This window comes from Oncorhynchus kisutch, linkage group LG5 (assembly GCF_002021735.2).
Source record: "Oncorhynchus kisutch isolate 150728-3 linkage group LG5, Okis_V2, whole genome shotgun sequence".
In the NCBI taxonomy this organism is placed as follows: Eukaryota; Metazoa; Chordata; class Actinopteri; order Salmoniformes; family Salmonidae; genus Oncorhynchus; species Oncorhynchus kisutch.
Window position 1 is genome coordinate 76,822,557 of NC_034178.2, and position 24,685 is coordinate 76,847,241.

At 47.0% G+C, this 24,685-nt stretch overlaps 1 protein-coding gene across 3 annotated transcripts in view; it reads left to right on the top strand.

The window, feature by feature from the left end:
• LOC109883144 (constitutive coactivator of PPAR-gamma-like protein 1 homolog) overlaps positions 1–24,685 on the top strand; it is a 73,610-nt gene that overhangs the window by 18,073 nt on the left and 30,852 nt on the right. For all 3 annotated transcript variants that reach the window (XM_031825868.1, XM_031825869.1, XM_031825870.1), the window contains exons 5-12: positions 957–1,047; positions 2,780–2,901; positions 3,180–3,505; positions 6,747–6,870; positions 9,570–9,785; positions 14,342–14,513; positions 22,604–22,853; positions 23,040–23,154. In XM_031825868.1, the coding sequence (XP_031681728.1) occupies positions 957–1,047; positions 2,780–2,901; positions 3,180–3,505; positions 6,747–6,870; positions 9,570–9,785; positions 14,342–14,513; positions 22,604–22,853; positions 23,040–23,154 (1,416 nt within the window). The remainder of the gene's footprint in view (positions 1–956; positions 1,048–2,779; positions 2,902–3,179; positions 3,506–6,746; positions 6,871–9,569; positions 9,786–14,341; positions 14,514–22,603; positions 22,854–23,039; positions 23,155–24,685) is intronic.

Here is a 24,685-nt window from a genome sequence, read left to right on the forward strand (position 1 = left end):
TTCCAGTCCAGTTTAACATGGCTGTTTCTTATTCCAGTCCAGTTTAACATGTCTGTTTCCTAGTCCAGTTTAACATGGCTGGTTCCTATTCCAGTCCAGTTTAACATGGCTGTTTCTTATTCCAGTTCAGTTTAATATGGCTGTTTCTTATTCCAGTCCAGTTTAACATGTCTGTTTCCTAGTCCAGTTTAACATGGCTGTTTCTTATTCCAGTCCAGTTTAACGTGGCTGTTTCCTATTCCAGTCCAGTGTAACGTGGCTGTTTCCTATTCCAGTCCAGTGTAATGTGGCTGTTTCCTATTCCAGTCCAGTGTAACGTGGCTGTTTCCTATTCCAGTCCAGTGTAACGTGGCTGTTTCTTATTCCAGTCCAGTGTAATGTGGCTGTTTCTTATTCCAGTCCAGTTTAACATGGCTGTTTCCTATTCCAGTCCAGTTTAACATGGCTGTTTCCTAGTCCAGTTTAACATGGCTGGTTCCTATTCCAGTCCAGTTTAACATGGCTGTTTCTTATTCCAGTTCAGTTTAATATGTCTTTCTTATTCCAGTCCAGTTTAACATGTCTGTTTCCTAGTCCAGTTTAACATGGCTGTTTCTTATTCCAGTTCAGTTTAACATGGCTGTTTCCTAGTCCAGTTTAACATGGCTGTTTTCTATTCCAGTCCAGTTTAACATGTCTGTTTCCTAGTCCAGTTTAACATGGCTGTTTCTTATTCCAGTCCAGTTTAACATGTCTGTTTCCTAGTCCAGTTTAACATGGCTGTTTCTTATTCCAGTCCACTTTAACATGTCTGTTTCCTAGTCCAGTTTAACATGGCTGTTTCTTATTCCAGTCCACTTTAACATGGCTGTTTCTTATTCCAGTCCAGTTTAACATGGCTGTTTCTTATTCCAGTCCAGTTTAACATGGCTGTTTCTTATTCCAGTCCAGTTTAACATGGCTGTTTCTTATTCCAGTCCAGGACTGATGACAAAGTTGTCCGCTTTAAGAAAGCAGTGGAGTACTACTCAGCAGCCAGCAAGTCTCAACACTTCTCACCTTACCAAGGTAAGTTCACCCACCTCACCTTCTCTCTATAGCCCAGTAGACTGAGGCAGAGAGAGAGAGAGAGAGAGACCTGAGGCAGAGAGAGAGAGAGAGAGACCTGAGGCAGAGAGAGAGAGAGAGACCTGAGGCAGAGAGAGAGAGAGAGACCTGAGGCAGAGAGAGAGAGAGAGACCTGAGGCAGAGAGAGAGAGAGACCTGAGGCAGAGAGAGAGAGAGAGACCTGAGGCAGAGAGAGAGAGAGACCTGAGGCAGAGAGAGAGAGAGACCTGAGGCAGAGAGAGAGAGAGACCTGAGGCAGAGAGAGAGAGAGACCTGAGGCAGAGAGAGAGAGAGAGACCTGAGGCAGAGAGAGAGAGAGAGACCTGAGGCAGAGAGAGGGAGAGAGACCTGAGGCAGAGAGAGAGAGAGAGACCTGAGGCAGAGAGAGAGAGAGAGACCTGAGGCAGAGAGAGAGAGAGAGACCTGAGGCAGAGAGAGAGAGAGAGACCTGAGGCAGAGAGAGAGAGAGAGACCTGAGGCAGAGAGAGAGAGAGAGACCTGAGGCAGAGAGAGAGAGAGAGACCTGAGGCAGAGAGAGAGAGAGAGACCTGAGGCAGAGAGAGAGAGAGAGACCTGAGGCAGAGAGAGAGAGAGAGACCTGAGGCAGAGAGAGAGAGAGAGACCTGAGGCAGAGAGAGAGAGAGACCTGAGGCAGAGAGAGAGAGAGACCCGAGGCAGAGAGCCAACTAGCAGAGTAGCTCTGTGATGTGAGAGATTCTCCCACTCTCCCAGGCATTGTGTGCACTCTGGAATGGCTGCTATTCCCTTTGCATACAAATTGGCTGCTTTAGAAAGGCTTCTTGCATTGCGGCCCCAGTCGGCTTGTTGGAACTTTGTAAAAACTTGTCCATCCCTCCACACTGACCTGAAGCAGACTGGTCTGACTCCACACTGACCTGAAGCAGACTGGTCTGACTCCACACTGACCTGAAGCAGACTGGTCTGACTCCACACTGACCTGAAGCAGACTGGTCTGACTCCACACTGGCCCGAAGCAGACTGGTCTGCCTCCACACTGACCTGAAGCAGACTGGTCTGACTCCACACTGACCTGAAGCAGACTGGTCTGACTCCACACTGACCTGAAGCAGACTGGTCTGACTCCACACTGACCTGAAGCAGACTGGTTTGACTCCACACTGACCTGAAGCAGACTGGTCTGACTCCACACTGACCTGAAGCAGACTGGTCTGACTCCACACTGACCTGAAGCAGACTGGTCTGACTCCACACTGGCCCGAAGCAGACTGGTCTGCCTCCACACTGACCTGAAGCAGACTGGTCTGCCTCCACACTGACCTGAAGCAGACTGGTCTGACTCGTCCATCCCTCCACACTGACCTGAAGCAGACTGGTCTAACTCCACACTGACCCGAAGCAGACTGGTCTAACTCCACACTGACCCGAAGCAGACTGGTCTAACTCCACACTGGCCCGAAGCAGACTGGTCTAACTCCACACTGACCCGAGGCGGACTGGTCTAGCTCCACACTGACCCGAGGCGGACTGGTCTAGCTCCACACTGGCCCGAAGCAGACTGGTCTAACTCCACACTGGCCCGAAGCAGACTGGTCTAACTCCACACTGGCCCGCGTGTGTCTGCGTGTGTGTGTGCTCGCCCTTCTCCCTTCCTGTCAGTGTGTGTGTGTTACGCTGTATTAAGTGTGTGTTAATAGTGTGTTTCCCCCACCAGTTGGACCAAACCAGACAGGAGGACCTGTAGTTTCTCCAGTAGCAGCAGTACTGTCACACTACGCAGCTCTAGCTCCGCTGCCTCAGACGCTCAACATTCCTCCCCTGTCGGGGAAACCTGGGGTGAGACTGGCTGGGGGAGAGAAACCTCGTTTTGACCAGGACCTAAACAAACCTCTTAATTAGCTCAAGAGTGGCACACTGTTCTTGGCGACACACTCTACATGCTCTTAGCTCATAGCTACTCACCCAAACATGTGGTCTATTAACATGTTATGTGTAGTTGTACTTTCATTAGAGGCCAAACATGTCAAACAATCTTGCTATCTAATAGTTAAAAACAAATCTTTTAGAGAAAGCTAATGTTGGTGAGATGAGGCTAACATGTTGTTTATCTCCAGGTCCAGCCTGCCTACACAGCCCCCCCGGTCGTAGAGCCTGGCCCGGGGACTGGGGTTAATGCTGGTCCTGGTGGTGACCCTGGTCTCAGTCCTGGTACTTGTGGTTCTGGTCTGGCTGTGGAGTCAGCGGTGGGGAAGACCCTGGCAGAGCAGGTCCCAAGCAGCTTCAGCAACATTCCTCCTAAAGAGAAGCACACGCCGCTTTACGAGAGGTCTTCTCCCATCAACCCCTCTATTCCCCCGGGGGGCTCTGCCGCCACCAGCCCCTCCTCCTCCTCCTCCTCCACCTCCTCAGAGAACGAGGACAACGCAGGCTTCACTGCCAAGTAGGTTTTGTTATAGTACCTATTACATTACCTACTGCCATGTCAGTGCTGTTACGTTTACCTTGCCAGGTCGGTTCCGTTACACTGCCTGTTGCCAGGTCGGTTCCGTTACACTGCCTGTTGCCAGGTCGGTTCCGTTACATTACCTACTGCCATGTCAGTGCTGTTACGTTTACCTTGCCAGGTCGGTTCCGTTACATTACCTACTGCCATGTCAGTGCTGTTACGTTTACCTTGCCAGGTCGGTTCCGTTACATTACCTACTGCCATGTCAGTGCTGTTACGTTTACCTTGCCAGGTCGGTTCCGTTACATTACCTACTGCCATGTCAGTGCTGTTACGTTTACCTTGCCAGGTCGGTTCCGTTACACTGCCCGTTGCCAGGTCGGTTCCGTTACATTACCTACTGCCATGTCAGTGCTGTTACGTTTACCTTGCCAGGTCGGTTCCGTTACATTACCTACTGCCATGTCAGTGCTGTTACGTTTACCTTGCCAGGTCGGTTCCGTTACATTACCTACTGCCATGTCAGTGCTGTTACGTTTACCTTGCCAGGTCGGTTCCGTTACATTACCTACTGCCATGTCAGTGCTGTTACGTTTACCTTGCCAGGTCGGTTCCGTTACACTGCCTGTTGCCAGGTCGGTTCCGTTACACTGCCTGTTGCCAGGTCGGTTCCGTTACATTACCTACTGCCATGTCAGTGCTGTTACGTTTACCTTGCCAGGTCGGTTCCGTTACACTGCCTGTTGCCAGGTCGGTTCCGTTACATTACCTACTGCCATGTCAGTGCTGTTACGTTTACCTTGCCAGGTCGGTTCCGTTACATTACCTACTGCCATGTCAGTGCTGTTACGTTTACCTTGCCAGGTCGGTTCCGTTACACTGCCCGTTGCCAGGTCGGTTCCGTTACATTACCTACTGCCATGTCAGTGCTGTTACGTTTACCTTGCCAGGTCGGTTCCGTTACATTACCTACTGCCATGTCAGTGCTGTTACGTTTACCTTGCCAGGTCGGTTCCGTTACACTGCCCGTTGCCAGGTCGGTTCCGTTACATTACCTACTGCCATGTCAGTGCTGTTACGTTTACCTTGCCAGGTCGGTTCCGTTACATTACCTACTGCCATGTCAGTGCTGTTACGTTTACCTTGCCAGGTCGGTTCCGTTACATTACCTACTGCCATGTCAGTGCTGTTACGTTTACCTTGCCAGGTCGGTTCCGTTACATTACCTACTGCCATGTCAGTGCTGTTACGTTTACCTTGCCAGGTCGGTTCCGTTACATTACCTACTGCCATGTCAGTGCTGTTACGTTTACCTTGCCAGGTCGGTTCCGTTACACTGCCTGTTGCCAGGTCGGTTCCGTTACACTGCCTGTTGCCAGGTCGGTTCCGTTACATTACCTACTGCCATGTCAGTGCTGTTACGTTTACCTTGCCAGGTCGGTTCCGTTACACTGCCTGTTGCCAGGTCGGTTCCGTTACACTGCCTGTTGTCAGGTCGGTTCCGTTACACTGCCTGTTGCCAGGTCGGTTCCGTTACACTGCCTGTTGCCAGGTCGGTGCCGTTACACTGCCTGTTGAACACTGCCAAGTTTAACACTAGAACCGCTAGGTCTCGACCGACCGCCCCTTCAAGCTAATGAGCAGTCATTCTGAATGCTACATTCTAACAGTGTAATTAATACATTCAATATCACTAAAATATTAATTTGATAGTGTTTAGGAAGGTCTTAGGTAACATTGGAAAACAAAATACATACTAACATTTTCATTAGCTGATCTGTAGACTATATCTAAAAACACAAACCGTAACATATTTTTTACAAGAGAACGACTGATAATAGGCCGAGACGATATATTGGGTTTATTTTGGCCCTTCGCTGTCGGCTTTGCCGACTAGTTCCTCTACATAGCCAGCCGCCACGCACCACCTGAGCCATGAGCACTGCACGATGCAGAGGAATGTCTGGCTGGGGAAATCAGCAGCTAGCTAGCTCAGTATTGATGAATTGATAGTGACAAATCAAACTCCTGTTAGTTGAGTTAATTCACTTTATAATAAAGCTTGTTTCAACGTGCTCCTATCTGATATCTTAGCACCATGTTTATCTAGCCAGCTAGCTAGCATTGTAGCTAAGCATATGTCTATTTGACCTGTTAGCAAATATTACAATAACTAACCCTTTCATCTGTGGTGTTATCTAGGTATATTCGCTACTATGCTAGCTAGAGCTGGCTAGATAAACATGGTGCTAAGATATGATAGGAGCTAATAACCAATGTAGCTAGCTAACGTTAGCTGGTTCTCCTTTTGAACATGCACCATTTTCGGCAATGAGCCTTCTGACTCGCAGTCCAATGTTAGCTATTTACTGGTGTGTTGATCTGACCATCCGCAATTGTATCCATAAATTGGCAGTTGATAGTCGTATTAGATGATTGTCGTAATCGGGAAAGAAGAAAGTGTTTTTTAAAAGGCCTAAATGAAGGTTGGCGATAGGTTTAGCTACCTAAGAGGGACATCTTCCTGAATGTTTATGGACCAAGACAGCTGTAGATCAGTGTGTGTCTCACTTCTCAAACTATTGGCAGATTTGAGTCATTCAGACACAACGTCGTTTTCATTTTTTCTCCTACGCTCGCTCTACTTGTTAGATATTATGCACATTTATGGCTTGGTAGCAAATGTCATCGCCATTGAGCTAGTAGCAGTAAACGGCAGCAAGTGATATGAGCAGAGGAGGGAGATGTGAAGGGGAGCGGAGTTATAGCCTTGCTCTATCCTATCGTAGCAGTAGGATCAAGGCACAACCCACCCATTGCTTGACAGATTGCTTAACTAACTGGGGCTCCCGAGTGGCGCAGTGGTCTAAGGCACAGCATTTCAGTGAAAGAGGCATCACTACAGTCCCTGGTTCGAATACAGGCTGAATCACATCCGGTCGTGATTGGGAGACCCATGAGACCCATGGGGTGGCGCACAAATGGTCCAGCGTCGTCCGGATTTGGCCGGGGTAGGCTGTCATTGTAAATAAGAATCAGTTTCGAGGCAAACATTGGGGACATTATCAACCCTACAAATTTCCAAGTCAATACGGTTCCATTACAATATCCTGTCAGACTTCCAACTGCCATGTCAGCATCATTATTTTACATACTACATTACTCAGTCAAGTCAAAGCTGTTACAATACATTATCCTAATACATTATCATACTCTTATCCTCTTGTTCCTGTAGTCATGTAAGTGACCATAAAGGAGGATGGGACAGACCATCAGAGAGCACAGCAGAGGGGGAACTGGGAGGATGGGACAAACCATCAGAGAGCACAGCAGAGGGGGAGCTGGGAGACCAAACCAAGGTATGGTTCAGCACAGAGTGTGAAGTCTTACATCATAACATGATGTTTACAATGAACAACGTTAGTTCTATATATAGTGGAATGCCTGGAGATCCCATGTACAGCTGTTTACAATGTCTTCAGAAAGTATTCAGACCCCTTTTCCACATTTTGTTACGTTACAGATTAAATTAAATTACATAAGAAATGTTCCTCATCTACACAATACCCCATAATGACAAAGTGAAAACAGGTTTGTAGACATTTTTGTAAATGTATAAAAAATAAGACCGATACCTTATATACATATATATAAGTATTCAGATCCTTTGCTACAAGACTTGAAATTGAGCTCAGGTGCATCCTGTTTCCATTGATCATCCTTGATGTTTCTACAACTTGATTGGACATGATTTGGAAAGGCACACAGCTGTCTATATAAGGTACAACAGTTGACATTGCATGTCGGAGCAAAAACGAAGCCATGGGGTCGAAGGAATTGTCCGTAGAGCTCCTAGACAGGATGGTGTCGAGGCACAGACCTAGGGAAGGGTACCAAAAACTGAATGCAGCATTAATGGTCCCCAAGAACACAGTGGCCTCCATCATTCTTAAATTGAAGAAGTTTAGAACCACCAAGACTCTTCCTAGAGCTGGCCGCACCAAAAAACTGAACAATCAGGGGAGAAGGGCCTTGGAGACTAGTCAGAATCGAGGGAAACATGAACGGCGTAAAGTACAGAGAAATCCTTTAAAAACCTGCACCAGAGCGCTCAGGACCTCAGACTGGGGCAAAGGGTCACCTTCCAACAGGACAACGACCCTAAGCACACTGCCAAGACAACGCAGAAGTGGCTTTGGGAGAAGTCTCTGAATGTCGTTGAGTGGCCCAGCCAGAGCCCGGACTTGAACCCGATCAAACATCTCTGTAGAGACCTGAAATTAGCTGTACAGCGACACACTCCATCCAAATCAAATGTATTTATATCTAATCTTTCTTACATCAGTTGATATATCAAAGTGCTGTACAGAAACCCAGCCTAAAACCCCAAACAGCAAGCATGCAGGTGTAGAAGCACGGTGGCTAGGAAAAACTCCATAGAAAGGCCAATACCTAGGAAGAAACTTAGAGAGGAACCAGGCTATGTGGGGTGGCCAGTCCTCTTCTGGCTGTGCCGGGTGGAGATTATAACAGAACATGGCCAAGATGTTCAAATGTTCATAAATGACCAGCATGGTCCAATAATAATAATCACAGTGAACAGGTCAGGGTTCCATAGCCGCAGACAGAACAGGTGAAACTGGAGCAGCAGCACGGCCAGGTGGACTGGGGACAACAAGGAGTCCTCATGCCAGGTAGTCCTGAGGCATGGTCCTAGGGCTCAGGTCCTCCGAGAGAGAGAAAGAAAGAGAGAGAATTAGAGAAGGCATACTTAAATTCACACAGGACACTGGAAAAGACAGGAGAAATACTCCAGATAGTCAGGAGACAGGAGGCACTGTGGCCCAATCCGATGATAACCCCGGACAGGACCAAACAGGCAGGATATAACCACACCCACTTTGCCAAAGCACAGCATCCACACCACGAGAGGGATATCTTCAAACACCAACTTACCATCCTGAGACAAGGCCGAGTATAGCCCACAAAGATCTCCGCCAAGGGGGGGGGTGCCAGCCCAGACAGGAAGGGACGGCATGAGAGAGCCCCAGTAAGCCAGTGACTCAGCCCCTGTAATAGGGTTAGAGGCAGAGAATCCCAGTGGAAAGAGGGGAACCGGCCAGGCAGAGACAGCAAGGGCGGTTCGTTGCTCCAGAGCCTTTCCGTTCACCTTCATACCCCTGGGCCAGACTACACTCAATCATATGACCCACTGAAGAGATGAGTCTTCAGTAAAGACTTAAAGGTTGAGACCGAGTCTGCGTCTTTCACATGGGTAGGCAGACCATTCCATAAAAATGGAGCTCTATAGGAGAAAGCCCTGCCTCCAGCTGTTTGCTTAGAAATTCTAGGGACAATTAGGAGGCCTGCGTCTTGTGACCGTAGCTTACAACCTGACAGCTTGAGGATCTGCATAGAAGAGTGGTAGAAACTACCCAACTACAAGTGTGCCAAGCTTATAGCGTCATATCCAAGAAGACTCGAGGCTGTAATCGTTGCTAAAGTGCGTCAACAAAGTACTGAGTAAAGGGCCTGAATACTTAAATGGGATATTTCAGTTGTTTTTTTTGCAAAGAAAAGGAAACCCTTTTTTTTCTTTGTCATTATGGGGTATTGTGTGTAGATTGAGGTAATTATTTTTAAAATACATTTTAGCATAAATAAGATAATGTGGAAAAAGCGACGGTGTCGGGATACTTTCCCGCTCTGCACTGCATAGAGACAGGATTTGGACTGTTGCTGTTTCTGACATATTTTCATAAATATTGAATGAAATAATGCTTTATTGGGTGAACACCCTATTATTTGTACAAATGTGTATGAACATAATGCCACTGACGTATTGTGGTGTATTGTGGGTAGGCCAGTGATACAAACTCCCAATTTAATACATTTCAAATTCCAAGCTGGAATATTCTGTTTGGTTCCGTCGCCCTGAAGGTTCTGAGATGTGATGATTAGCAGGCAGTCAACTGTAGAAAACCATTTCAAGTCGGTGAAACAGCGTTATCTGAACTTTTCCAATGAGAACCCTGACAGCCCTCTTCTCCCGTCTCAGGCTAACCCAACGGTGACCTCTCCTGTGGCTCAGGGGTTAGAGGTCATCGGTCATCTGAATGCCCAGATCCCGTCTTTGCTGTCAATGCCGACCAGGAACCACATGGACATCACTACCCCTCCACTCCCCATGGTGGCTCCAGAGGTCCTCAGAGTGGCCCAACACAGACACAAGAAGGGCCTGATGTACCCCTACATCTACCACATCCTTACCAAGGTACCTTTACATCTACCCCATCCTTACTGAGGTACCCCTACCCCATCCTTACTGAGGTACCCCTACCACATCCTTACTGAGGTACACCTACCACATCCTTACTGAGGTACACCTACCACATCCTTACTGAGGTACACCTACCACATCCTTACTGAGGTACACCTACCACATCCTTACTGAGGTACCCCTACACACTACACCTACCACATCCTTACTGAGGTACCCCTACACACTACACCTACCACATCCTTACCAAGGTACCCCTACACCTACCACATCCTTACTGAGGTACCCCTACCACATCCTTACCAAGGTACCCCTACACCTACCACATCCTTACTGAGGTACCCCTACCACATCCTTACTGAGGTATCCCTACCACATCCTTACTGAGGTACCCCTACCACATCCTTACTGAGGTACCCCTACCACATCCTTACTGAGGTACCCCTACCACATCCTTACTGAGGTACACCTACCACATCCTTACCAAGGTACCCCTACACACTACACCTACCACATCCTTACCGAGGTACCCCTACACCTACCACATCCTTACCGAGGTACCCCCTACATCTACCACATCCTTACCGAGGTACCCCCTACATCTACCACATCCTTACCAAGGTACCCCTACACCTACCACAGCCGTACCAAGGTACCCCTACACCTACCACATCCTTACTGAGGTACCCCTACACCTACCACATCCTTACCAAGGTACCCCTACCATATCCTTAACAAGGTACCCCTACACACTACACCTACCACATCCTTACTGAGGTACCCCTACCACATCCTTACTGAGGTACCCCTACACCTACCACATCCATACCAAGGTACCCCTACATCTACCACATCCTTACAGAGGTACCCCTACACCTACCACATCCTTACCAAGGTACCCCTACCATATCCTTAACAAGGTACCCCTACACACTACACCTACCACATCCTTACTGAGGTACCCCTACCACATCCTTACTGAGGTACCCCTACCACATCCTTACTGAGGTACACCTACCACATCCTTACTGAGGTACACCTACCACATCCTTACTGAGGTACACCTACCACATCCTTACTGAGGTACACCTACCACATCCTTACTGAGGTACACCTACCACATCCTTACTGAGGTACACCTACCACATCCTTACTGAGGTACACCTACCACATCCTTACTGAGGTACCCCTACCACATCTTTACCAAGGTTACCCCTACCACATACTTACCAAGGTACCCCTACATCTACCACATCCTTACTGAGGTACCCCTACACACTACACCTACCACATCCTTACCAAGGTACCCCTACACCTACCACATCCTTACCAAGGTACCCCCTACACCTACCACATCCTTACTGAGGTACCCCCTACACCTACCACATCCTTACCGAGGTACCCTTACACCTACCACATCCTTACCGAGGTACCCCTACACCTACCACATCCTTACCGAGGTACCCCTACCACATCCTTACCAAGGTACCCCTACACCTACCACATCCTTACCGAGGTACCCTTACACCTACCACATCCTTACCGAGGTACCCTTACACCTACCACATCCTTACCGAGGTACCCCTACACCTACCACATCCTTACCAAGGTACCCCTACCACATCCTTACCAAGGTACCCCTACACCTACCACATCCTTACCGAGGTACCCTTACACCTACCACATCCATACCAAGGTACCCCTACATCTACCACATCCTTACAGAGGTACCCCTACACCTACCACATCCTTACTGAGGTACCCCTACCACATCCTTACTGAGGTACACCTACCACATCCTTACTGAGGTACACCTACCACATCCTTACTGAGGTACACCTACCACATCCTTACTGAGGTACACCTACCACATCCTTACTGAGGTACACCTACCACATCCTTACTGAGGTACACCTACCACATCCTTACTGAGGTACACCTACCACATCCTTACTGAGGTACACCTACCACATCCTTACTGAGGTACCCCTACCACATCTTTACCAAGGTTACCCCTACCACATACTTACCAAGGTTACCCCTACCACATACTTACCAAGGTACCCCTACATCTACCACATCCTTACTGAGGTACCCCTACACACTACACCTACCACATCCTTACCAAGGTACCCCTACACCTACCACATCCTTACCAAGGTACCCCCTACACCTACCACATCCTTACTGAGGTACCCCCTACACCTACCACATCCTTACTGAGGTACCCCCTACACCTACCACATCCTTACTGAGGTACCCCCTACACCTACCACATCCTTACTGAGGTACCCCTTACATCTACCACATCCTTACCAAGGTACCCCTACACCTACCACATCCTTACTGAGGTACCCCTACCACATCCTTACTGAGGTACCCCTACACCTACCACAACCTTACCAAGGTACCCCTACACACTACACCTACCACATCCTTACTAAGGTACCCCTACACCTACCACATCTTTACCGAAGTACCCCTACACCTACCACATCCTTACCAAGGTACACCTACCACATCCTTACCAAGGTACCCCTACCACATCCTTACCAAGGTACCCCTACACACTACACCTACCACATCCTTACCATGGTACCCCTACCATAGCCTTACCAAGGTACCCCTACCACACCCTTAGAGGTACCCCTACATCTACCACATCCTTACCGAGGTACCCCTACACCTACCACGTCCTTACTGAGGTACCCCTACACACTACACCTACCACATCCTTACCAAGGTACCCCTACCACACCCTTCGAGCTACCCCTACATCTACCACATCCTTACAGAGGTACCCCTACACCTACCACATCCTTACCGAGGTACCCCTACACCTACCACATCCTTACCGAGGTACCCCTACACCTACCACATCCTTACCAAGGTACCCCTACACCTACCACCACCTTACCAAGGTACCCCTACACCTACCACAGCCGTACCAAGGTACCCCTACACCTACCACATCCTTACTGAGGTACCCCTACACACTACACCTACCACATCCTTGCTAAGGTACACCTACCACATCCTTACCGAGGTACCCCTACACCTACCACCTCCTTACCAAGGTATGCCTATACCTACCACATCCTTACCAAGGTATGCCTACACACTACACCTACCACATCCTTACTAAGGTACCCTTACCACATCCTTACTGAGGTACCCCTACCCCTACCACATCCTTACTGAGGTACCCCTACACCTACCACATCCTTACTGAGGTACCCCTACACCTACCACATCCTTTCCAAGGTACCCCTACACCTACCACATCCTTACTGAGGTACCCCTACACACTACACCTACCACATCCTTACTGAGGTACCCCTACACACTACACCTACCACATCCTTACTGAGGTACCCCTACACACTACACCTACCACATCCTTACTGAGGTACCCCTACACACTACACCTACCACATCCTTACAGAGGTACCCCTACACCTACCACATCCTTACTGAGGTACCCCTACCACATCCTTACCAAGGTACCCCTACCACATCCTTACCAAGGTACCCCTACACCTACCACATCCTTACCGAGGTACCCTTACACCTACCACATCCTTACCGAGGTACCCCTACACCTACCACATCCTTACCGAGGTACCCCTACCACATCCTTACCAAGGTACCCCTACACCTACCACATCCTTACCGAGGTACCCTTACACCTACCACATCCTTACCGAGGTACCCTTACACCTACCACATCCTTACCGAGGTACCCCTACACCTACCACATCCTTACCAAGGTACCCCTACCACATCCTTACCAAGGTACCCCTACACCTACCACATCCTTACCGAGGTACCCCTACACCTACCACATCCTTACCGAGGTACCCCTACCACATCCTTACATTTACTACAACCTACACTACCGTTCAAAAGTTTGGGTCACTTAGAAATATATAATTTTGTCCATTTAAAATAACATCAAATTGATCAGAAATACAGTGTAGACATTGTTAATGTTGTAAATGACTGTTGTAGCTGGAAACGGCAGATTTTTTTTGAATGGAATATCTACATAGGAGTACAGAGGCCCATTATCAGCAACCATCACCCCTGTGTTCCAATGGCACGTTGTGTTAGCTAATCCAAGTTTATTTTAAAAGGCTAATTGATCATTAGAAAACCCTTTTGCAGTTATGTTAGCACAGCTGAAAACTGTTGTTCACATTAAAGAAGCAATAAAACTGGCCTTTAGCCTAGCTGAGTATCTGGAGCATCAGCATTTGTGGGTTCGATTACAGGCTCAAAATGGCCAGAAACATAGACCTTTCTTCTGAAACCTATATCTACCTAAGGTACCCCTAGAATATGTCTCATGGTCTGACAATCACCGCTGTAGCTCTGTCACCTTGCCCCGCAGGTGCGGAAGGGCGGATGTCGTGGATTGAGAGACAGACCATGCAAAATAACCCATATCTCTAGTTTAAATAGTTGGATGTTTTTTATTATGCTTAATTTGATTTATGCGGGACATCGACTCTAGTTTATTTTTTTAAGAGTGTGTGTTGTGTTTTCAGGGGGAGATAAAGCTGTCCGTCACCATAGAGGATGAGGCCAACCAGGAGCTCCCGTCAGCAGTGCAGCTGTTCAGACCCATCCGACAGCATGTTTACGGGGTTCTCTTCAGCCTGGCTGAAGCTAAGAAGAAGGCTGAGAGACTAGCCATGAGGCGCAACCGTCTGCCTGAATGTAAGACACTGCTAACTAGCTATACTCTACAACTCGTTTAAGAAACTACTACCTACCTATACTCTACTACTAATGTAAGAAACTACTACCTACCTATACTACTAATGTAGAAACTACTACCTACCTATCTACCTACCAACCTAATGTAGAAACTACTACCTTCCTACATTACTAATGTAAGAAACTACTACCTACCTATATTACTAATGTAGAAACTACTGCCTACCTATACTAATAATGTAGAAACTACTACCTACCTACAGTTGAAGTTGGAAGTTTACATACACTTCGGTTGGAGTCATTAAAACTTGTTTTTCAACCACTCCACAAATTTCTTGTTAACAAACTATAGTTTTGGCAAGTCAGTTAGGACATCTATTTTGTGCATGACACAAGTAATTTTTCCAAAAATGGTTTACAGACAGATTATTTCACTTATAGTTCACTGTATCACTATTCCAGTGGGTCAGAAGTTTACATACACTAAGTTGACTGTGCCTTTAAACAGCTTGGAAAATTCCAGGAAATTATGTCATGGCTTTAGCAGCTTCTGATAGGCTAATTGACATCATTTGAGTCAATTGGAGGTGTACCTGTGGATGTATTTCAAGGCCTACCTTCAAACTCAGTGCCTCTTTGCTTGATATCATGGGAAAATCAAAAGAAATCAGAAAAAGAATTGTAGACCTCCACAAGTCTGGTTCATCCTTGGGAGCAATTTCCAAAAACATGAAGGTACCACTTTCATCTGTACAAACAATAGTACTTAAGTATAAACACCATGGGACCACGCAGCCGTCATACCACTCAGGAAGGAGACACGTTCTGTCTCCGAGAGATGAACGTACTTTGGTGCGAAAAGTGCAAATCAATCCCAGAACAACAGCAAAGGACCTTGTGAAGATGCTGGAGGAAACGGGTACAAAAGTATCAATATCCACAGTAAAACGGGTCCTATATCGACATAACCTGAAAGGCCGTTTCCAAAACCGCCATAAAAAAGCCAGACCACAGTTTGCAACTGCACATGGGGTGAGACTGTACTTTTTGGAGAAATGTCCTCTGGTCTCATTAAACAAAAATAGAACTCTTTGGCCATAATGACCATCGTTATGTTTGGAGGAAAAAGGGGGAGGCTTGCAAACCGAAGAACACCATCCCAACCGTGAAGCACGGGGGTGGCAGCATCAGATTGTGGCGGTGCTTAGCTGCAGGAGGGACTGGTGCACTTCACAAAATAGATGGCATCATGAGGAAGTAAAATTATGTGGATATATTGAAGCAACATCTCAAGACATCAGTCAGGAAGTTAAAGCTTGGTCGCAAATGGGTCTCCCAAATGGACAATGACCCCCAAGCATACTTCCAAAGTTTTGGCCAAATGGCTTAATGACAACAAAGTCAAGGTATTGGACTGGCCATCACAAGGCCCTGACTTCAATCCTATCGAACATTTGTGAGCAGAACTGAAAAAGCATGTGTGAGCAAGGAGGCCTACAAACCTGACTCAGTTACACCAGCTCTGTCAGGAGGAATGGGCCAAAATTCACCCAACTTATTGTGGGAAGCTTGTGGAAGGCTACCCGAAACGTTTGACCCAAGTTAAACAAATTTAAAGGTAATGCTACCAAATACAGATTGAGTGTATGTAAACTTCTGACCCACTGGGAATGTGATGAAAGAAATAAAAGCTGAAAGAAATAATTCTCTCTACTATTATTCTGACAAAAAGTAAAATAAAGTGGTGTTCCTTACTGACCGAAGATGGGGCTTTTTTTACTAGGATTAAATGTTGGGAATTGTGAAAAACTGATCTTGAACGTATTTGGCTAAGGTGTATGTAAACTTCTGCCTTCAACTGTACCTATACCATACTACTAATGTAATAGACTACCTACATTACTGTAATAAACTATGACCTACTTATACCATACTACTAATGTAATAGACTACCTACATTACTGTAATAAACTACTACCTACTTACCTATATTACTAATGTAAGAAACTACTACCTACCTACGTACCTACCTACTTACCTACGTACCTGCCTACCTACCTATATTACTAATGTAAGAAACTACTGCCTACTTACCTATATTACTAATGTAAGAAACTACTACCTACCTACGTACCTACCTACCTACCTACGTACCTGCCTACCTACCTATACTACTAATGTAAGAAACTACTACCTACTTACCTATATTACTAATGTAAGAAACTACTACCTACCTACGTACCTACCTACCTACGTACCTGCCTACCTACCTATATTAATGTAAGAAACTACTGCCTACTTACCTATATTACTAATGTAAGAAACTGCTAACTCTGCTAATAATGTAGAAACCACTACCTTCCACAACTACTAATGTAGGAACTACTACCTTTCTATGCTAATCATGTGGAAACTACTACCTTCCTATGCTAATAATGTAGAAACTACTACCTTCCTATGCTAATCATGTAGAAACTACTACCTTCTTATGCTAATCATGTAGAAACTACTACCTTCCTATGCTAATCATGTAGAAACTACTACCTTCTTATGCTAATCATGTGGAAACTACTACCTTCCTATGCGAATCATGTGGAAACTACTACCTTCCTATGCTAATCATGTGGAAACGACTACCTTCCTATGCTAATCATGTGGAAACTACTACCTTCTTATGCTAATCATGTGGAAACTACTACCTTCCTATGCTAATCATGTGGAAACTACTACCTTCCTATGCTAATCATGTGGAAACTACTACCTTCCTATGCTAATCATGTGGAAACTACTACCTTCCTATGCTAATCATGTGGAAACTACTACCTTCCTATGCTAATCATGTGGAAACTACTACCTTCCTATGCTAATCATGTGGAAACTACTACCTTCCTATGCTAATCATGTGGAAACTACTACCTTCCTATGCTAATCATGTGGAAACTACTACCTTCCTATGCTAATCATGTGGAAACTACTACCTTCCTATGCTAATCATGTGGAAACTACTACCTTCCTATGCTAATCATGTGGAAACTACTACCTTCTTATGCTAATAATGTAAGAAACTTCTCCCTACCTACACTCTACTACCAGCTAGTCTTTATTAGCTAGTCTCTACTGACCAAGTCCTAGTAAGAAGGCTGAGGGACTGGGACGCCACCGTCTGCCAAAGTGCTGGAGTCAGCCAGGTAGCCTGGATGCCGACCAGCAACGGCTTCAAATCTGACAGGAAGAGTTTCTAACATCAGTATCCTAGAGGTCATCTTTTGTTGTTGTGCCTTTGAGCAAAGCTCTTCATCTAGGGTGGCAGGGTAGCCTAGTGGTTAGAGTGTTGGACGAGTAACCGAAAGGTTGCAAGTTCAAATCCCCGAGCTGAAAAGGTACAAATCTGTCGGTAACCCACTGTTCCTAGGCCGTCATTGAAAATAAGAATTTGTTCTTAACTGACTTGCCTAGTTAAATAAAGGTAAAAACATAAACATCTCTAAACTGCTCCCTATACTGAGACTGACCCAATGCCTCAACCCCTCAGTGTATTTATTGCTATTTGTGACCGACCACCTCAATTCGGTCTTATGTTGCAAAAGTTGAAATTGTGTTTTATACATTTGATTAAAGCATAGACTTGCCTAGAAAATGGTATATCATACGCTGCTGTTGAGGAACAATGGGAAAGTAATTCTGGTTTGAAAGTTGATAAACTTGTTAACCAACTTTTGGAGAAAATGGCCCTTGAATGTTTTGGTACCTACTGGAGAGCTGTATACACTCATTCAGCATCGTTCACACCCTCTTAAGCCTTTGACCCACCCATCTCTTTAAGGATTCACATGTGAGGCCATATAGTAAACACAGTGAGTAGTTTAGTAAACAACCAAAAATTTAAAGACTAAAAATTGTAAAAGTAGCCTACAATAGGGAAAAACTCCAGGTAAAAATAAACTATCTGCAGGTCATGTTGTTCTTGACATTACTGTCTCTGGTAAACACACATGTTCATGAAATACAATAGATGGCTGTAATCACCCCCAGACACACCTGGCTAACTTGATGGGTCATGTAATCATCTGGTGAAGTGGAGTGTTTTGTTTAGACATGTAGCTAGCTTGTTAAACAATGAACCAACCCGTAATGTACAAACAGATTGTCGTAGCTAGCTACCATGCAGTAAATGCTGAAGTATGAATCGGCAGGTAGCTAAAGCTAACCAACTAGGTTCAATGTTAGCTAGCTTGCTAACATTAGGCTACACCTAGCAATACAAATAACTTCTTGAGATAAAAATATTACTACACCAATCATAATGGTAATGTTAGCTAGCGAGCCAGCAAGCTAACATTCGCTCGCTAGCAAACAGTGTGCTTTAACTTGCAATGAAAATGACTTTCTGACAGAATTAGAACCGTATATCTGAAAATGAGTTACTCGAACACAGGGCATTCAGAAAGTTTAACCTTTTGTCTTTTTCCACATTACTTATTCTGAAATATATCAATCTACACCCAATAATGACAAAGAAAAAAGGGTTTAGACATTTTAACAATTGTTTTACATAAAAAAAAAAGATTTAAAAAAGATCACATTTACATAAGTATTCAGACCTTTTACTCAGTACTTTGTTGATGCACCTTTGGCTGTGATTACAGCCTTGAGTCTTCTTGGGTATGATGCTACAAGCTTGGTACACCTGTATTTTGGGAGTGTCTCCCATTTATCTCTGCAGATCCTCTCAAGCTCTGTCAGGTTGGATGTGGAGCGTCGCTGTACAGCTATTTTCAGGTCTCTCCAGAGATGTTCGATCGGGTTCAAGTCCGGGCTCTGGCTGTGTCACTCAAGGACATTCAGAGACTTGTCCCGAAGCCACTCCTGAGTTGTCTTTGCTGTGTGCTTAGGGTCGTTGTCCTGTTGGAAGGTGAACCTTGACCCCAGTCTGAGGTCCTGAGCGCTCTGGAGCAGGTTTTCATCAAGGATCTCTCTGTACTTTGCTCTGTTCATCTTTCCCTCGAACCTGACTATTCTCCTGTTCCCTGACACTGAAAAACATCCCCACAGCATGATGCTGCCACCACCATGCTTCACCGTAGGGATGGTGCCAGGTTTCCTCCAGACGTGATGCTTGGCATTCAGACCAAAGAGTTCAATCTTGGTTTCATCAGACCAGAGAATCTTGTTTCTCATGGTCTGAGAGTCTTTAGGTGCCTTTTGGCAAATTCCAAGCGGCATGTCATGTACCTTTTTACTGAGGAGTGACTTCTGCCTGGCCACTCTACCATAGAATCCTGATTGGTGGACTGCTGCAGAGATGGTTGTCCTTCTGGAAGGTTCTCCTATCTCCACAGAGGATCAGAGGGTCACCTTCCTGACCAAGACCCTTCTCCAGTGATTGCTCAGTTTGGCCGGGCTGCCAGCTCTAGGAAGATTCTTGTTGGTTCCAAACTTCTTCCATTTAAGAATGATGAAGGCCACTGTGTTCTTGGGGACCTTCAATGCTGTCTCGGAGCTCTACGGACAATTCCTTTGACCTCATGGCTTGTTTTTTTTTCTCTGACGTGCACTGTCAACTGTGGGACATTATATAGACAGGTGTGTCCCTTTCCAAATCATGTCTAAGGAATTTAATTGACCACAGGTGGAGTCCAAACAAGTTGTAGAAACATCTCAAAGATGATCAATGGAAACAGGATGCACCTGAGCTTAATTTGGAGTCTCATAGCAAAGGGTCTGAATACTGATGTAAATAAGGCATTTTTATTTTATATTTTTAATACATTTCCAATTAAAAATGTCTAAAAATCTGTTGTCATTATGTGTAGATTGAGGAGGAAATGGTTATATTTAATCCATTGTAGAATAATGTAAGTCATGTGGTAAAAGGGAAGGGGTCTGAATACTTTCCGAATGTAGATGGATGGTAAACGCTTCACGGCAGAGCGGATCCTCTAACTTTAGTAAGACGCTCTGTGTCATTTCTGTTCGTTTGGTCCGTTGTGTCAAGTCACTCCGGTTCACACGGACCGTGTGCAGAAAGTAGTCCATCACAATATTATTACCCCTCCACTGATCTTGTCGATTAGCGCCTGCAAAATTCACTGCAGCAATGTTGTTGAGAGCACTTGCAACACTATTGCAGTTGTCCCCATGGCTAACGTTATACGGTATCTTTCAAAAACGCTTCGCTAGCAAGAATTATCTACACATACTGAGCAGCTCCTGTTATAGACATTATCTCAGCCAATCATGGCTAGCGGGAAGGTTAATGGCTTTGTCCATGGCTAAACCAACTAGGTTCGTAATTGAACTATTTACAGATGGCATCCAAGTTTGTAACAAGTCACATGAAAGTTCACGTTACAGAAGGCGTTTCTGCCCAAAACACATTTTGATAACATAAAAAAGGGGTCAGAGGTTAATGTTACTAATGTGTTCCAGACTCCCCTGTGGCAGTGAAGGAGTGGGTGTGTTAGGGTCAGAGGTCAGGGTTAATGTTACTAATGTGTTCCAGACCCCCCTGTGGCAGTGAAGGAGTGGGTGTGTTAGGGTCAGAGGTCAGGGTTAATGTTACTAATGTGTTCCAGACTCCCCTGTGGCAGTGAAGGAGTGGGTGTGTTAGGGTCAGAGGTCAGGGTTAATGTTATTGTGTTCCAGACCCCCCCTGTGGCAGTGAAGGAGTGGGTGTGTTAGGGTCAGAGGTCAGGGTTAATGTTACTAATGTGTTCCAGACTCCCCAGTGGTATTGAAGGAGTGGGTGTGTTAGGGTCAGAGGTCAGGGTTAATGTTACTAATGTGTTCCAGACCCCCCTGTGGCAGTGAAGGAGTGGGTGTGTTAGGGTCAGTGGTCAGGGTTAATGTTAATAATGTGTTCCAGACCCCCTTGTGGCAGTGACGGAGTGGGTGTGTTAGGGTCAAGAGGTCAGGGTTAATGTTACTAATGTGTTCCAGACCCCCCTGTGGCAGTGAAGGAGTGGGTGTGTTAGGGTCAGAGGTCAGGGTTAATGTTACTAATGTGTTCCAGACTCCTCAGTGGTATTGAAGGAGTGGGTGTGTTAGGGTCAGAGGTCAGAGGTTAATGTTACTAATGTGTTCCAGACTCCCCAGTGGTATTGAAGGAGTGGGTGTGTTAGGGTCAGAGGTCAGGGTTAATGTTACTAATGTGTTCCAGACTCCCCAGTGGTATTGAAGGAGTGGGTGTGTTAGGGTCAGAGGTCAGAGGTTAATGTTACTAATGTGTTCCAGACTCCCCAGTGGTATTGAAGGAGTGGGTGTGTTAGGGTCAGAGGTTAATGTTACTAATGTGTTCCAGACTCCCCTGTGGCAGTGAAGGAGTGGGTGTGTTCGGGTCAGAGGTCAGGGTTAATGTTACTAATGTGTTCCAGACCCCCCTGTGGCAGTGAAGGAGTGGGTGTGTTAGGGTCAGGGTTAATGTTATTAATGTGTTCCAGACCCCCCTGTGGCAGTGAAGGAGTGGGTGTGTTAGGGTCAGAGGTCAGGGTTAATGTTACTAATGTGTTCCAGACTCCCCTGTGGCAGTGAAGGAGTGGGTGTGTTAGGGTCAGAGGTCAGGGTTAATGTTACTAATGTGTTCCAGACTCCCCAGTGGTATTGAAGGAGTGGGTGTGTTAGGGTCAGAGGTCAGAGGTTAATGTTACTAATGTGTTCCAGACTCCCCTGTGGCAGTGAAGGAGTGGGTGTGTTCGGGTCAGAGGTCAGGGTTAATGTTACTAATGTGTTCCAGACCCCCCTGTGGCAGTGAAGGAGTGGGTGTGTTAGGGTCAGGGTTAATGTTATTAATGTGTTCCAGACCCCCCTGTGGCAGTGAAGGAGTGGGTGTGTTAGGGTCAGAGGTCAGGGTTAATGTTACTAATGTGTTCCAGACTCCCCTGTGGCAGTGAAGGAGTGGGTGTGTTAGGGTCAGAGGTCAGGGTTAATGTTACTAATGTGTTCCAGACTCCCCTGTGGTATTGAAGGAGTGGGTGTGTTAGGGTCAGACGTCAGGGTTAATGTTACTAATGTGTTCCAGACTCCCCTGTGGTATTGAAGGAGTGGGTGTGTTAGGGTCAGACGTCAGGGTTAATGTTACTAATGTGTTCCAGACTCCCCTGTGGCAGTGAAGGAGTGGGCAGCCTACAAGGGGAAGTCCCCCCACACCCCAGAGCTTGTGGAGGCTCTGCCCTTCAGAGAGTGGACCTGTCCAAACCTGAAGAAGCTGTGGCTGGGCAAGGCTGTGGAGGATAAGAACGGCAGGATGAGGGCCTTCCTGGCCTGTATGAGGTCAGATGCCCCAGCCATGCTCAACCCAGCCTGCGTCCCCACACATCTCCTGGTTCTCTGCTGCGTGTTGAGGTGAGGGAACACACACACACACACACACACACACACACACACACTGAGAGGCAGACAAATTATCTGTAGTTTTCTGCTGAGTGTCTACTGTATTGTTCTGTGTTGAGAGATAATGGAAGACCTGATCAGACAGTGTTACTAAAATCCGATCATTACTAAGGTCTAATTACTGTGTTTCTGTTCTAGGTTTATGTTACAATGGCCAGGAGTACGAGTTTTGCGTGGTAAGGAACTGGACGCGTTCCTAGCCCAAGCACTTTCTCCTAAACTGTATGAGCCTGAACAGCTGCAGGAACTCAAGGTGATTTTGTAGCGAGTCTGAGGAGTGTCCTGAAACCACCCAGTGGCAGACAGTGGTATTACACACACTGCTTTCACACACCCACCTTAACAATTCTCCTGGACTAGGCTTCTGAAACCATTGATTAGTCCCAGGTTTTCCAGAATTCCTAGTTGGAAGAGTCTGGATTTCTAACCTGATTCAGGGAATTTTCCAAAGGTCATTTCTGGAAAACCTGGTAATTTGGTGAAAGTTATGTGAGTTTCCAACCCTATCCTGGACTGAACAGCTGTAGAGGTTCTCTTCTGTAGTCCAGTAGTATGTGTACTCTGGGTCCAGGAAACAGTCCCCATCAGTTGGGTAACCTATCAGATCCTCCCAACGCTCCGCTGGGCTGTTCCGAGTTGGTCCATTTCAACATGTTTCTCAGAGAGGATAGGTGGACTGACAAGACTCTAGGTGGTTCTACAGGACACTGCTCATATTGTCTCAACAATAATGTGCTGAACTACTCTAAACATGAACCAGCTGCTTCTGATCTGCTGTTATGGTAGTCTGTGTGAATGGCTGGCTGGCTACGTGGCTGGCTGGCTACGTGGCTGGCTGGCTACGTGGCTGGCTGGCTACGTGGCTGGCTGGCTACGTGGCTGGCTGGCTACGTGGCTGGCTGGCTACGTGGCTGGCTGGCTACGTGGCTGGCTGGCTACGTGGCTGGCTGGCTGGCTGGCTACGTGGCTGGCTGGCTGGCTACGTGGCTGGCTGGCTGGTTGGCTACGTAGATGGCTGGCTGGCTCGGTGTGGTTGGCTGGGTGACTGGTTGACTGGCTGGCTCAGTGTGGTTGGCTGGGAGACTGGTTGACTGAGTGACTGGTTGGCTGGCTCGGTGTGGTTGGCTGGCTGGGTGTGGGTGGCTGTTTGGCTGGCTAACTCGGTGTGGTTGGCTGGGTGACTGGTTGGTTGGCTCTGTGTGGTTGGCTGGATGACTGGTTGGTTGGCTCTGTGTGGTTGGCTGGGTGACTGGTTGGTTGGCTCTGTGTGGTTGGCTGGGTGACTGGTTGGTTGGCTGGGTGACTGGTTGGTTGGCTCTGTGTGGTTGGCTGGGTGACTGGTTGGTTGGCTGGTAGATTGTCAGCTAGTGTCCTGAGTGTCGGCAGACTGGGGGAATGGGCTGAGTGTCGGCAGACTGGGGGAGTGGGCTGAGTGTCGGCAGACTGGGGGAGTGGGCTGAGTGTCGGCAGACTGGGGGAATGGGCTGAGTGTCGGCAGACTGGGGGAATGGGCTGAGTGTCGGCAGACTGGGGGAATGGGCTGAGTGTCGGCAGACTGGGGGAATGGGCTGAGTGTCGGCAGACTGGGGGAATGGGCTGAGTGTCGGCAGACTGGGGGAATGGGCTGAGTGTCGGCAGACTGGGGGAATGGGCTGAGTGTCGGCAGACTGGGGGAATGGGCTGAGTGTCGGCAGACTGGGGGAATGGGCTGAGTGTCGGCAGACTGGGGGAATGGGCTGAGTGTCGGCAGACTGGGGGAATGGGCTGAGTGTCGGCAGACTGGG